The sequence below is a fragment of the Topomyia yanbarensis genome, chromosome 3, assembly GCF_030247195.1.
Source record: "Topomyia yanbarensis strain Yona2022 chromosome 3, ASM3024719v1, whole genome shotgun sequence".
NCBI classification, from domain to species: domain Eukaryota; kingdom Metazoa; phylum Arthropoda; class Insecta; order Diptera; family Culicidae; genus Topomyia; species Topomyia yanbarensis.
Genome location: NC_080672.1, coordinates 133995496 through 134010239, shown reverse-complemented (window position 1 = coordinate 134010239; position 14744 = coordinate 133995496). Strand labels below are relative to the sequence as shown.

General features: G+C 38.9%; 1 protein-coding gene across 3 annotated transcripts in view; it reads right to left on the bottom strand.

The window, feature by feature from the left end:
* The window catches only part of LOC131692460 (A disintegrin and metalloproteinase with thrombospondin motifs like), a 571945-nt gene that overhangs the window by 147272 nt on the left and 409929 nt on the right, over positions 1-14744 (bottom strand). For all 3 annotated transcript variants that reach the window (XM_058979518.1, XM_058979517.1, XM_058979519.1), the window contains exons 5-6: positions 8300-8438; positions 7780-8045 (exon numbers count right to left, since the gene is read on the bottom strand). In XM_058979518.1, coding sequence (XP_058835501.1) covers positions 7780-8045; positions 8300-8438 — 405 coding nt within the window. The remainder of the gene's footprint in view (positions 1-7779; positions 8046-8299; positions 8439-14744) is intronic.

Here is a 14744-nt window from a genome sequence, read left to right as displayed (position 1 = left end):
GCAAAGACTTGAAGCTGCTATTGGAGAAATCAGCAATCTTCAATTGAACGAAAAATCTTGAGGTCATCCGCGAAGAACAATCGTGGAGTCTTCAGAATTAGATGTACATTATTCAATTATATCAGAAACATCAATGGTCTCAAGTGGCTTCCTTAAGGTATTCCAGACGCAGAAGTGATATTTCTTGGTCAGTGAGGTGCGATTGAAACCACTACAAAACACAACCATTTATTCCAAATGTCTCCATAAAGACAGATAACTCGGTGTAAACAACGTCGGTTTGAGCGCGACGTTCCATACTCTCTGTTATGTAGGTACAGCGATTCTCAAGCTGGGGTCCACGGACCCCTAGGAGGTCGTGCAGTCGTTGCTGGGGGTCCACGAAGAGGAAAATATTTTCCGGACGGATATTGAAACTTCAAGTTTTTTATCGTATCAGATTGAAAATAATATATTGACAGCATATAAATCGATATTAGGCCGTGGGGGTCCGAAACCACCCAGGGTAATTTCGAAGGGGTCCGCGACCGCCCAGGATAATTTCGAAGGGGTCCGCGATGACCCTGTAGGTTAAACATAACAGGTTAGACGCAGTTGACCGTCCAGACGTGAAGCCGTGAAAATCGTCACTTAGGTACTGCTTACAGTGAGCCTGAAGAGGTTCCATAATCACCAGCTCAAACAACTTCTAAACAGCATTTAATGAAGTTATTCCACGGTCATTATTGCTGTCTCGCTTATTGCCCTTTTTATATCCGCTGATTTCCCGAAAGATGGAAACATACCTCTATCAACATGCTCGAAAGATTTGAAGAAGCGGAGTAACCAAAACTTCGATGTGACTTTTCAAAATAGCGGAGTGGGACCCGTCGTCCCAGATTGAAAGATGACTTAAGTCGAGAGGAAGCTCTGGTAATCATCGTTGCATTGACGTCGATAGCACCCAGAGTTTGACCCACAAGTGGAGCACTGCTAGCAGTGAGTTCGATTTGCTCAATAGTTAATGCCTCGTCTGTGAACGCATTCGCGAATTTTTCCAAAAAAAGTGCACATATGTCTCGTGATGTGGAAACAGTGTTTCCATTGAAAGTCATAGAAGACGGCAGTCCAGATTCCTTGCGCTGCTCGTTCACATATTTCTCATAACAAAAATCAAATTTCCTCGAATATTTTAAAACCAAGGGTAAATTCGGTGAGACGCGGGTGAGACGCCAAACTATGGTCCCAAACTGAACAATGGCGAACAAAAGTATTTTTAGCTCTCGTTGATGTTTTCGTGGTTAGGTGTCTTCAGCTTAGTTTCATGAAGCTTGTTTACACCTATAAATCAGATAGCAACTTCACTTTTCTTTTTTGCGATGTTTTTATAAATTTGGGTAAAGCGAATTGCTCAAAACTTTCATACATTATACTGTGTCATTTCAGTAACATTCTATAATTTTTCTATGCAACAATATCGACAAGCGACTCGGTGATGAAGCTTTTTGTAGAACGTCTCTGGAAAAACACGATTTGCATTGCGATTTTTCAAAAACTACTTAACCGATTTATTTCAAACTTTACATACACCTTCTATGTAAAAAAAACCTAAAACTCAGCGTAGGGGAGTTTTGGAGATAATTTTTTAATTAAAGGATTTTTTTGCTCATAAAATGGCGTTATTTTTTAGTGAAAAATGACATTTTTTGATTTATAACTACTTTACCCATAATTGAAAAATTATCTCAGAAACGTTACGTAGAGGTTAGGTATTTTATACAGAGAATGTATATGAGGTTTGAAATAAAACAGTTAAGTAGTTTTTTAATGACAATTAACACCACAAATCGTGTTTTTTTTTCAGAGACGTTCTAGAAAAGGCTTCATCCCCTAGTCGCTTGTCGATATTTTTGTATAGAAAAATTGCAGAATGTTACTGAAATGATACATGATAGTGTACAAAAGTTTTGATCGATTCGCTTCACCCAAATTTCTAAAAAAATCGCAAAAGAATGCTTTTTTCCACGCTGAAACCCTTACCCCCCCCGTAATAATTTTTTTTTTGTTTTTTGAAAAGGCAAATCATTAACAGTTAGATCGGACTTTTTCTTAACATACTACTTTTAATGCTTAACTTTAACAAGTTTTTTCAGTTTGTCTTCACATCTCGCCCTGAGCAGAAGCAAAAAATCGTCCCGCGCAAGTGAAACAGTCAATTCTACCTAAAAATCAATCGGTGCCTATCACACAAGCAGTCCATATAACAATAGCCTATACCTACTGTGCGATTTAGTGATGAGTGACGGCGCCCAGCAAAAAGCAACCCAGATACGGCCGAACTGTGTTGCTGTTGATTTTTCGAAATGCCCCGTAAGACCAGCCATTCGGGAAGTGGAACAGTTATTAAAAGTGCAGATGAAACTCAATCTGGCTGAAGTGAAAACCCTACAAATGCATCATATCAAACATTGCGTGTCGATTTCGTTCAACAACATTAACCAAGCTGAGTCATTCGCCTCGCGAAACAACATGCAGCACACCGCCGAATGCGGCAATGTTAAATATAGCATTCCCGTATACATCGAGAACGGCGCTGTAGAAGTTCGTGTCCATGATTTGGCTACGCTACCCCTGACGGCGCGATTAAAAAATGCTTGCAAAAATACGGAGAAGTAGACTCCGTTACACATGAGACTTGGAGGAATTTTTTCCCGGGCATCCCTAACGGTGTTCGTGTGGTGAGAATGCGTGTGACCAAGCCAATTCCCTCATACATAACCGTCACAGCGTTAGGAAGTGACGATGTTCTCATTCATCAAACATCACTAGTCACGTACCCAGGGCAAATTCCTACGTGCCAGTTCTGCACGAAGAAGCTGCACCTCGGAAAACCTTGCGTAGAAACTGTTAAGGAAAACTTAACCAATCCAACTGAAATCAGCCCAGAACCATCTTACGCTAAACCACTAACAGCTGCAAAACCAACATCTTCGGATCAAGCACCAACAACCAGCAACAACAACAACGAAACGATTGCCGAAAAATACGAACATACAATGACGACCGATAAGAGTAAGACACAAACTGGAACATCTGACCGCGAGCAGCAGGAAAGTAGTACGGATGAGGACATGGACATGAACGACAACGCAAAAGAAGACAAACGGATCGAACCTCAAATGGCAGTGGACAACACTGGCAATATTTCGCCCCCTAGAAAAAGGATCTCAACACGCAGCAGAAAGCTGCGTCTAAACGAGACAAAAAACTTAACATAGTTGTTTTTTTTAATTTATTGTAAAAAACGAACAATCGGCCTCGTTGAGCTACCGCATTTGGGCCTAAATAAATTTAATAATTATAAAAAAAAAATATTTAACAAGTTTTTATGTTTTAATGGTCCATGCAAGTTTGCTATCTATCTTTCCCCATGCAACAATTTAGGTTTTATAGCACACTACAAGCGCAATCTAAGTTTTAAGACTAGCGTCATAAAACCGTAAATGTTACTAGGGTCGTGACTGCAGGATTTTCACGGTAGATCTAGAAAGAGTGGTTCTTTAATGAGTAGGTATAGTAGTACCATAGTATACCATTTTTTGTTCCATTATGGAGGTTTTAACCTTAATAAGGTCATTCGCCTCTTCGGGTTACAAAAATCCCTTAAGAAAAATCTCTAACCCTACGTGCGGGGTTGGGAATCGAACCCAAGTGAGCTACGTACAAGGCAATTGTTTTACCAACTACCGTATGCCCGCCTCTAATAGTATACTAGTTTCAAGTGCCGGTAGTGGCAAAGTGAAAGATTGGCGATTTGCGGCAAAACCAAAATTAGTCATGCGACACCTATGATTCAGCTCATGAACTGGCAAAGTGATGCAGTTAGCTTTTTTTCACCCGCAAGTGAGTCGTAGCTTACAACAAAAACTTCATTTTCTTCTTGGAAAAAGCTTACCACTGCCAAAATAGAGAGACATTAGACTTCTAGTCGAACATCGAAGAAAGGTTAAAGCTGAGTATTAGATCGTGTATTCACGACCATGAATTCTGTGAATTCTTTTGGCTTGATTTTTCGCCCTTATTTTTTATTATTAAAGTACGATGTGGTCAAGGATTAGTTGGCCATTTTGTTGGATAGCGCGTGCAAATCAGGTGCTTTTGTTGCGGAAGTGGTGTAACTCTATTATATATTCTCCGTTTTGTCGACTAGTGCTACGTTATTTGAGAAACGCTACAGCTCAATAATCCACCAAATGATTTGTGTTACATAGATATTTTTTCGCTTCAAAAAACTTAAAGACAGAACAGTTTCGTTTGCTTTTCTTGTAACTATTGACATACCTATACAGTAAGATTCCGTTTTTGGCAAGTTCCGTTTTTAGCATGCTTCATTTTTGGCAACAAAAAAGTTCCGTTTTTGGCAACATTATTTTAGTTCATGGTAAATCTTTTAAAAAATGCTCAATAATCATTTTCTTGTAATAATGGATATCTCTTTTGACTTTATTTCCAAACATAGGAGTCATATTTACTATATTTTATGGGGGCGGGCATGGGGAATAAAGTTAAATTTGTTGATTTTTTCTATTATTTAATGCCATTTCACATATTCTTATATAACTGATGTTCTTGCAACATTTATGATGTCACAAATTGAAAATGAAAGCTTTTAGAGTAAGGTTCCAGTTTTGGCAACTGAAAAAAATGTTGCCAAAAACGGAATCCTACTGTACCTACGTAAAAGCCAACTGTCAAAATTAACTTTAAGTGGAAATTTCGGACATGCCGTTACTCGCCAAGCACCGATGTTGGTAGTAAACAAAAGAGAAAAGCTTCATTAACTGCTGTGAAGTGTGTTTGGCCACTAATGGTTTGTTCGGAATTTCCTTTCAAAGAGAATTTGGCAATTGGCTTTTAAGCCGTAATCATATGTTTGTCGAGAACTGATTTATTTAATTCCAGTTTACTGTTTTCGAATTGACCATTGTAGTTTCGTCCACAGCAAAAGGAAATACAAAGAAAATAGTGATCAACTGTGGTGCCGAGTGGTGAAAAGAGATAGCACCATTTTACTGTATACATAGTGAAAAGCGACTATTGATAGTTTCGAGAAGGTAGCAAGTGAACATAGCCGCAAAGTGCTTTTGATGTGTGTAAGTAGCCTCATTGGAGTATTAACCTTTGTTATCAGCTGGTGGCTGGTAAATGGCAGATAACGCGATTACAGACCTCTCTAATGGTCCTTAGCCTCTGCCCTGCAACTCCTATCCCTACCTCCTCGCGGAGCCGGCTGGGATATGAGCAACCTTAGGAAAGATCGGGTAACCAACCCCGGTGGGAACTTTGGTCATACGCTGACAGGGAAGGGGGGAGAGGCGGTTTGCATCTGCAAACCTGAACGAGCGTCTGTTCTCCAGGCTAGGAGCGCCCACAGCAGCGTCTGTTCCTCATGTTAGATGCGGCTGATCATCGTCCGAAGGGACTCTAAGCAAAACTGTGCACAACCATCGTCTGTTCTGGTAGCAAGCGGCTGAACATGAAATGCTCTCCCCGGAGCTATATCCAAGATGGCAGCCCCATTACGGTGTGATAGGGAACATTAGGCTAACCACCTACTGTTCCCGAAATTCAAAAACCCTTCTAGAAACCGAAAAAGAAAGATTTCAAACTGATTTAACGGCAACGACTTTTAGCATGAAACAACGGACACGAATTGGAACTTGGAATGTATTAATCCTAGCCCAGCAGGGTAAATTGGTACAACTTGCCAGTGAGGCATGCCGCATGAAGCTTGAGATCTTAGGGCTGAGCGATTGCCGTCGGGTCAAATTCTGCCATACTCTGGTCTACGAAGTGAACACGCTCCTCGTCACCGTGGAGTTGGCTTCCTGCTCAGCGCGCACGCCTACACTGCGCTAATAAGTGGGAGCCTATTAGTGAGAGAATAATCGTTGCCAGATTCAGAACACGAGTTCGAAACCTTACCATGATCCAATGTAACGCGCCAACTGATGCTGCCGAAATGCAAGAAAAGGAGAACTTTTGCAGTCTACTGAATGCTGTTGTGGATAAAATTCCGAAAGGTGATATCAAGATCTACATGGGAGACTTCAACGCGAAGGTGGGCTCCGATAACTCGGACTATGAGCATGTTATGGGAAGTCATGGCCTTGGAGAAATGAGCGAAAACGGAGAGCTGCTTGCAGAGTTTTGTGGCAACAATGACATGGTGATCGGGGGATCGCTCTTCCCCCATCGGCCAGTACACAAAGTGACATGGGTGATGGCTTCACGGAGAATCAAATCGACCACATCTGCATCAGCTGAAAATTGAGAAGGAGCCTCCTTGATGTGCGTAACAAGCATAGCGCCGATATAGCGTTAGACCACCATCTCCTAATCGGCGAGATCCGGCTACGTATTGCAAGGATTCAACGACAGGAGGAGAAGATCGGACGTCGGTTTAACACACGTCGTCTGGAAGGTCCTTCGTCGTGGAACGGGAGAACCATGCTGCAGATATTCCGGAAGGTGGAAGCGTAGAAGATCAATGGACCGCCATCAAGAACGCCTTCATCGCAACCGGCGAGAATAATCTGGGTGAGCTACGTACCCAGAGAAAACAGTGGATCACTGATGACATCTGGAAGAAGATAGAGGAACGAAGGGACGCCATAGCCGCGATTGAGCGCGTTAAAACACGAGGAGCCAAAGCCGCAGCCCGTCATTCGGCTCTAGAAAAGGAAGTGAAACGCTCATGTAGACGGCAAAAACGAGCGTGGCCAGACTCCCTAGCCGACGAAGGTGAGAAAGCCGCAAACACTGGCGACATCTGTCTCCTCCACGATATCTCACGCCGCCTTAGTGGGACAAAGATTAATGCTACGATGCCCGTGAAAGACACGTCTGGACAGTTGTTAACCGACCGCACTGACCAGCTGAAACGCTGGTTCGAACACTTTGAAAACCTTTTTCAAGTGTCGTCCAAGCCACCAACAACTCGACATGATCCGCCAAAGGTTCGACGTATTACCCGCGTCAACACCGAAGCTCCATCATTGCAAGAGATAGAAGCAGCCATCCGTAGCATGAAATCGAACAGAGCCGGGGTCGATCGCATATCAGCGGAGATGCTCAAAGCTAAGTATCTGCACAACTGTTGCCTCAATTATTCTACAATATCTGGGACACCGCGACTTTTCCGGCCGACTGGATGCAAGGTGTCTTAGTGAAGGTACCCAAAAAGGGTGACCTGACTGGATGCGATAATTGGCGGGGCATCATGTTACTGTGTATCGTTCTCAAAGTTATCTGCAAAGTGATCCTGAACCGGATACAGGAGAAGATTGACGCAACTCTCCGACGGCAGCAGGCAGGATTCCGTGCCGGACGATCCTGTGCTGGTCCGTATCATCCTGGAGCAAGTCAATGAATTCCAAGAGTCTCTCTGCTTAGTATTCATCGACTACGAAAAAAGCTTTCGACCGTCTCAATCACGAAAATATGTGGGGAGCACAGTACGAGGCATTTTCGTGCAGAATATTGCACGATGGTGTCTTGTCTAATTTAATATGGGTTGGATTGGCATAAATTCCTACTTACCACTTACTAAGCAACTCTTATTAGACAATCAGCAGTCAAACATGATGAAGTCAGTGTGCTATCCGCCACAATTATCGTCACAACGCAACGCAACGAAATATTTCAACCACCAGCCAAACCAGTAGCCTTGGTCATCATTCAATATGGAGCATACACCTACTCGTAAACCATCAATGAAGGGAACCATCAAACACTTACCCGCGAGATGATGATCCCGGCAATGCTGATGCGAATCCTCGGTCCCTTCAGCAGTCGATACCGCAGGTCCACGCCGTTCCAGAACGAGACGAAGTATCGCTTTACCTGAACGTTGTCTCCACCGTGTAACCGGTAACCGTCGTAATCCACTATCACCAGAATTTCCGGATAGATGGTGGTATCGATCGCCCGCGACGATTTGTAATACTCCTGTGGACTTCGCTTGGTGCGAAATCGCTTTTGCAGCCGGTCCGGCTCCATGAATGCTGCGAGATGGAAAGAGAGGCGAACCCGGTTATGACATGATTTATGCGAAGATTTTTCATATCGGAGGCATTTAGAATCAATCGGCAATAACTCTTCCAGTGTTGATTCCATTGGAAGTTTTCGATAGTGGAATAGCGAGGAAAGATTTATTGAATCAACAAAATGGCTATTATCGATAACACTTCGAATTTATTCAAATTCTGTTGAGGTATTTTAATTGTCGGGTGACTGTCCAAAAAAAATCCAAACTTACCATAATCACTAGTTTCATCGTTTTGATCCTCTTCTGACACTGTTCGCTTATAAATAACATGATGAACGCTACCATCCTCCGCCTGGGAGATTTCGGTTGGCACTGGTTTTATCACAAGTTGGTGTCCTATACTACCTTCCTGTAAAGAAGGAAAACAGCGAAAAATGGCGTAAATCTTTTGCCGCAGAAATATTCATATTTAGTTATTTTTATTTGTATTACGTGAGTAGCTGCTATACATACTTAGAAGAAATTATTTGAATTGTGGGCTTATAAATTATACGGTCAATTTAGGGTGATAATAACTATTTTTGAAATCTCTACCCACCCAGCGTCGTTCCAAATCATGAAAAATGACACCATCAAATTTGGGCGAAATAGGTTAACTTTTGCTCCTCTCCCAGAGAGCTTAAAGTTTGTATGGGATTTGTGGAAACAATGTACACTACCAGTCAAAAGGTTAAGTTCACCCCACCATGTTAATGTAATATTCAAAAAGCTATGGTTTTCTTCATTTATTGTTATTAATTATTAATATTTATAATTATTTTTCGATCCATTTCTCTGCGATAGACACATAAAATATGTAGTTTTTTTCACTTTTCAATGAGATGATAATCCTCGAATTAGGTCCATTTGAATAGATATTTTTTCGACAGCTACGATTTTCAATATAAAAATTTTTCTACTTACTTTTTAATAAAGAAAAATATAAAAAAATAATTTAGAATATAATTTTTGGAGCGAGCTCTCGTAGCAGTAAGATGTTACACGTATTATGTACTCGACGCATCAAAAAATACAACCTGTTATAACGCGATTGTTTGTGATCTACACACTTAATTTTTTCTGCCAAATCCCGATCAGAATGAAATAACAAGATTGTAACAGAACACAATTTTTGTAACATATTGTGTTATAAATTAGGTCTCGTTAGTTGTTAAAATAACAGAAATTTATAACAAGTAACAATGCGAGATATAGTTTTGAAATATTTCTGTTATGTGTTTCTGATTGGGATCTCAGCTTTTTTCGCATCTTTTGCCGAAATCTCAACAGCTGAAATCTCAGTAAACAATTTTTTGGCTGAGATCTCAGTGAAAGTAACGTTTCAAAGCTGATACTCGGAAAATATTTTACCAAAAATCAGCTAACAAATTGCACTTTACTGAGATATCAGCTTCTAAATTTGCTGATTACACGGCTGTTGGGAAATTGCTGAGCCGAATTGAGTGTGTACGCGTCACTCAAAGGCGTCAAAACCTCTCCTACACTCTGACCAGTAGCGTGTAGCAACCAGAGCCTAAAATTCTCATACCTATTCAATGAACAACGAAATTCAGAGAATACATTTTCGTCCTTTCCATGCCTCTTTCGTCGCTAACTGCATGAAAAAATAAAACAATAAAGACGATGTCCCCTCCTCTCTCGATTCTATGAAAACGAGTAGCAGCAGCAGCGACTTTCGTTTTCCTATGACAATCCGAAGTTGCAATTTCGTTTTGATGCATGGTCAGTAATTTGCGATTCTCATTCATTAAATGAAATTAATGCAATGTGCATCTAATAATGCTACTAGAACATAGTTAAAATGAGAAATATGCACACCGATCAGGCTTCCGTCTTACAATACCATCATTAGCTCGCAAATCTACAGAATCGAGCATCGACAAATAAATATCATTGCTAGTGTATGTTCGTTTCCCCAGCAGTAAGTTCAATATCGAATGTACCAATATCATTCTGAATCTCAAAGCGAAAACGAGCGTGTGGAGAGAATAATGAAAACGCTCTGCTACATGCTTGTTTTGTCCTAGCCTGTTGTCTCATTTTCGATTTCGCAAAGTGCTAGTGGTATGGAAAGAAGCTTCGTTCTTTCGTCATTTTCGCCTGATTTTGGCAAATGAAAAAAACATTTTCCGACTCTGGTAGCAACATGATATAGTGAAGACGCACGTGCAGAAATATAAACCGACGTCACCTTGCAATTTAAATGAAACAAAAATAATCGTGTCATCGCCTGCGTCATTTTCGTCGCCAAAGGTTTTGCTTTATAGAACAACGTGGTTGAAAGTAACAGCGTTGAAATTAAGATTTCCGTGTATACAGAAAAGGACAATATAGAGGTCATTGCGTGCCCCCATGTACTGTGCAGAACACATATTGCAATTTAAGAAATTTGCACCTGTTGCTCAGAGAAATTTCTTCCAGCGTATTTCTAACTGTGTTTTTGTGCTGAGAAAGCGGGTCAAAGGACTTATCCTTCTTGGATATGCAATTCAAGCATAACGGCACTAAAATTAAACAAACAACGCTATCCACTCATAAAGAGCAGATTTTACATGCAAGTATGTACTGTAATCAGATGGCACATCATGGAAAACTTTGTACGGAGGATGCTGAAGAGAATGCACCACAACCGATCGCACAGTGATAACCGTCGAGGCGGCAATAAGTACCTTCAAACCAACAGCCTACACCATCGACGAGGAAGCTACCAGCCGTTATTGTTATTGGCGGCGGGTTTATGCTTGTGACCTGTAAGTGCAAGAGTCAAATAACATCAAGACAACTTAGAACCGAATCTAAATGGTGAACAATAGTCAAACCATCTTGAGATTGCTATATATGAATAAATGTTATTGTTTTAGCTTTAGGTATTAAAAATTACGCTTAACGACAAAACAGCATGTTTGATAGAAGCTTTGTGTGAAGTGTTGGAAGCGGTTCTATTTTTATTTTTCAATGCCCAATATAATAATTCCAGATTATATTTACATTCGCAGCCTCGAAATAATCCTTCGACATTCTGGACATTTTTAAACAGCAGAAAATGTTCCGGGGGTGTACCAGAAAATGTCTATCTTCGAGACAAAAATTCACAGTCCGCTACCGAGCCGGTGAACCTTTTTGCAGATCACTTCCAAGATTTATTTACCAGCCCTCCTGTCTATCCATCGCAACAGTACCTTGAAATATTGCCAACGCATAATATCAACCTTCCTCTTCCTAACGTAAATGATTCTGATGTAGCGAGCGCTCTGTCCAGCGTTAAATAATTAGATAATTAGCAATTAGAAATTTTTAACATTGACACTAGCAATAGCATTAAGTGTAATCTCTACGATATAATAATAAATATGCATTCAATTATAAATAACATTATTACACACTTCGAAAAATTCCTGTAATTTTACGTCATCTTACGCCGACATATTCCGACATATACGTAACAAAATGATCGATTATTACGTTCATTCTTATTTTTACAAGACGCTAACTTATTCAAATACGTAATTTTACATTATGGCAACGGTAAATTTACGTAAATTTACAAGAAAGCTGAGACATTACATTTGTCTAGTAAAATTGAAATAAGACGTATTTTCAATCCGAAAATAAAAATATCCTTACTGCAGTTCGCCGCGCAGCTTCTTACCAACAAATAATCGACCTATTATCTATTTTCGTGAAAATGGAAGAAACAAATAAAATTAAATCAATCAAATTTTCACCAAAATTCATAATAGATACACCATTTACTGGGTCGAAGCTTTGTGAAATTATGAGTCAAGCAGATTTGACTTTCTTTCGAAAATTATATGCGTATAGACGTATTCTATTGTATTGTTTATTTTTCATTATTTCTGCGAATATGGCGTTGCCGATTATGCTGCCCAAACGAGTTTAATGATTTAAAAATAACCTGACAGTGGTCGAAAGGGCACTCGAACTTCTTTTCCCTTTTGTGTAATCGAACATGTTTGATATATAATATAATCCGCAGAACCACCAATATAATTGCATTTTTATCTTCACACAAAAAATCACCTTGCACAGCCGATGGACCTTGAAGAACTTTTCAGATAAATATGCGCTTCACTTCGTTTGATGCGTTTATGATGCGGGACGTGTAATTTTATGACATCTTACACTGAAACATAGTCATTAGATCCAAATTTTATTTCTCGTGCTTAAAAATAGTGTGTGTGACAATCGTTTTTGTTTATAATGACGGAATATTGAGTTTATTAAAGAGAGTATTATGAGTGCGTCGATTATGACATAAAAATAGATCACGTTTAAAGTTGCATCATATACAATTACGTCAGATTTCTCAATTGAGTCATCTTTAACCCTTGTGAAGGCATGCTAAAATCCTAAAGCTAAAAGGCAAGCGGCCCGGTAATATTTTATACCCTCTCACAGTACTAGCATGAAAATTCAAAGTATATTGACTAATTTTATTCAGAAATACAAACTTTTCGAGTGCTTTGATGATTTCTCTATTCGAATTTATTGGACAATGTAGAATATTCACCCTTGAGATTAGCTAGATTAAGCATTGGATGAAGCCAAAAGCTAAAGTATGTAAATAAATAATTATCACTTTTCGAATGTGTCGAGCAATATCTTGTTTCACCACACACGGTGTGTTTGGTAGAACAATTTTATTCGAAAAAATCGGCATCGCTAAAACTTCAACATGTTATAGAATGGGCTTTTCCCTTTCATTTGAAAGTAAAATTAAAATATTCTGTCGGGGTTTGGGTTTTTCAATGAAACTGGTTCACAGTTTTGCCCCTAGGTAGTACTTTAGACATTCAAATATTACCAAAAGTGAGAATCTGATGGACAATTTCATTGTGTACAACTTTTTAGAAAACTACATCGCAATCTAAAATCGCCAGAGAAAGCTATTAAATTTTTATCAAAGTTTCTAGATTCGCACGGGGCCTATTGGTTAAGAAGCTTTGTTCCAAAAACATTTTTATTTTTAAAAAAATGGATTGCCTTATTTTAACAGTGTTCTCAGAAGAACCTGAATGCTAGCAAAGTCCCACCTTTAAGCGTAAAAAGCATAATTGCAGATTCCACCGTTTTATGCGCACCAATGATATTTTAGGAGCATGAAGATATAGAGAAGAGTAAAAAAATTTGAACGAAATTAAGACTCTTTTGAAAGATGCTGGGTAATGCAGCAAAATGAAACTGTTTTTTTTTCTGACACAGATATATTTGTTTCTTCTTTATTATTTCTTCACTCGTTCTGGAGTATGCTTGATGTAATCTTGAATCAACCTATTTTCTCGTTACCATCTTGTGGGATATATTTGGCCTAAATTTTAACTTTATAGTTGATCAAACTCGATTAGATATTCAACCATTAGATTTGATTTTGATTGAGAATCCTAATTGACAGTTTCATGAAGGATAGAAAAATAATTCGATGAGATTTATGTTCAAGTTTGTTAACTTTTGGGAATGTCTGTACATTGAACAGAAATCGCAATAGTAAATGAGAAATAAAGGTTTTGTCTATTGTACGAAGATAGCGATCTCAGTATAAAAGTAGATATAGAAACAGACTTGTATTACTTTGAGAATTTACTGAATGTATGGTCCAGCCTGATATTTTCTTGTTCGCTTTCTATTGTGATCCGTGTTCAACGAGTAACGACTCCAGATTTTTTCTTAAAGGAAATTATGAAACTTGGTTTTGTTCTGTTTTCTAAGATTATGTGAAGTGTGTTCGATTTGGAAATAAAATTTGGGGACAACCAAAAATCTGCATCTATAAATTCTGATGAAATGAATTTACCCCAAAAGATAACAAGATGGATCCAAAACTTGAGCTTTTTTTCTTTTTCAATCATCTTTCTTTTAATGTTGATAAAGACAAACAGGATTCTCAACCCAAAATTGCAATAAAATCCGTCGTTTATTACAATGACTCGAACTGTCTACTTTAGTTTATTCAAATATAGAGCTATGAATTTAAGCCAATTGTATTTTACCAGGCAGGGTCATTCTAGTTTACATTAGCTATTCCCTAGAGCGAGAAAAGAAATGAGAAAGGCATGATAAAATTCGTTACTACATTAATCAACAAGATGTAAGATTATCGAATAAATTTGATCAACACCTTTCTACATCACCTTGTTCATAAAGCGTCATTTTCGCCAAAGACCCGGAGAAATCTGAAAATATATTTTTTCTACTGAGAAAGGGACTTTGTATGCATTGAAATTTATCTGAATTTACTGTTCATTTGAATCCAACATTTTTTTTGTCCTTGTTACTCGACTTCTTAATCCATGGGCCCCGCGCACACCTAAAAACTGAGAAAATTTTAATAACTTTCTCGGGTTATTTTATATCAATTTATAGCATTCTACGAAGTTGTAGACAATGGGATTGTTTATCAGATTCTCACTTTTGGTATTTTTTGATTGTCTATAGTACCAATTAGTAGCAAAAATGCGAATTAATTTAATTAAAAAACTTAAGTTTTCAAGCAAAAAACTTTAAAATAAAAAGTTGTTCTAGACCCCCCGACAAAATAATTGAATATTATGGCAATTTACAATTTTGACAGTTTTCGCTCAGAAGCAAAAGAATTGCCGAGCAAAACTTTGCTCTTCAAAACGCATGTCTCAAACTT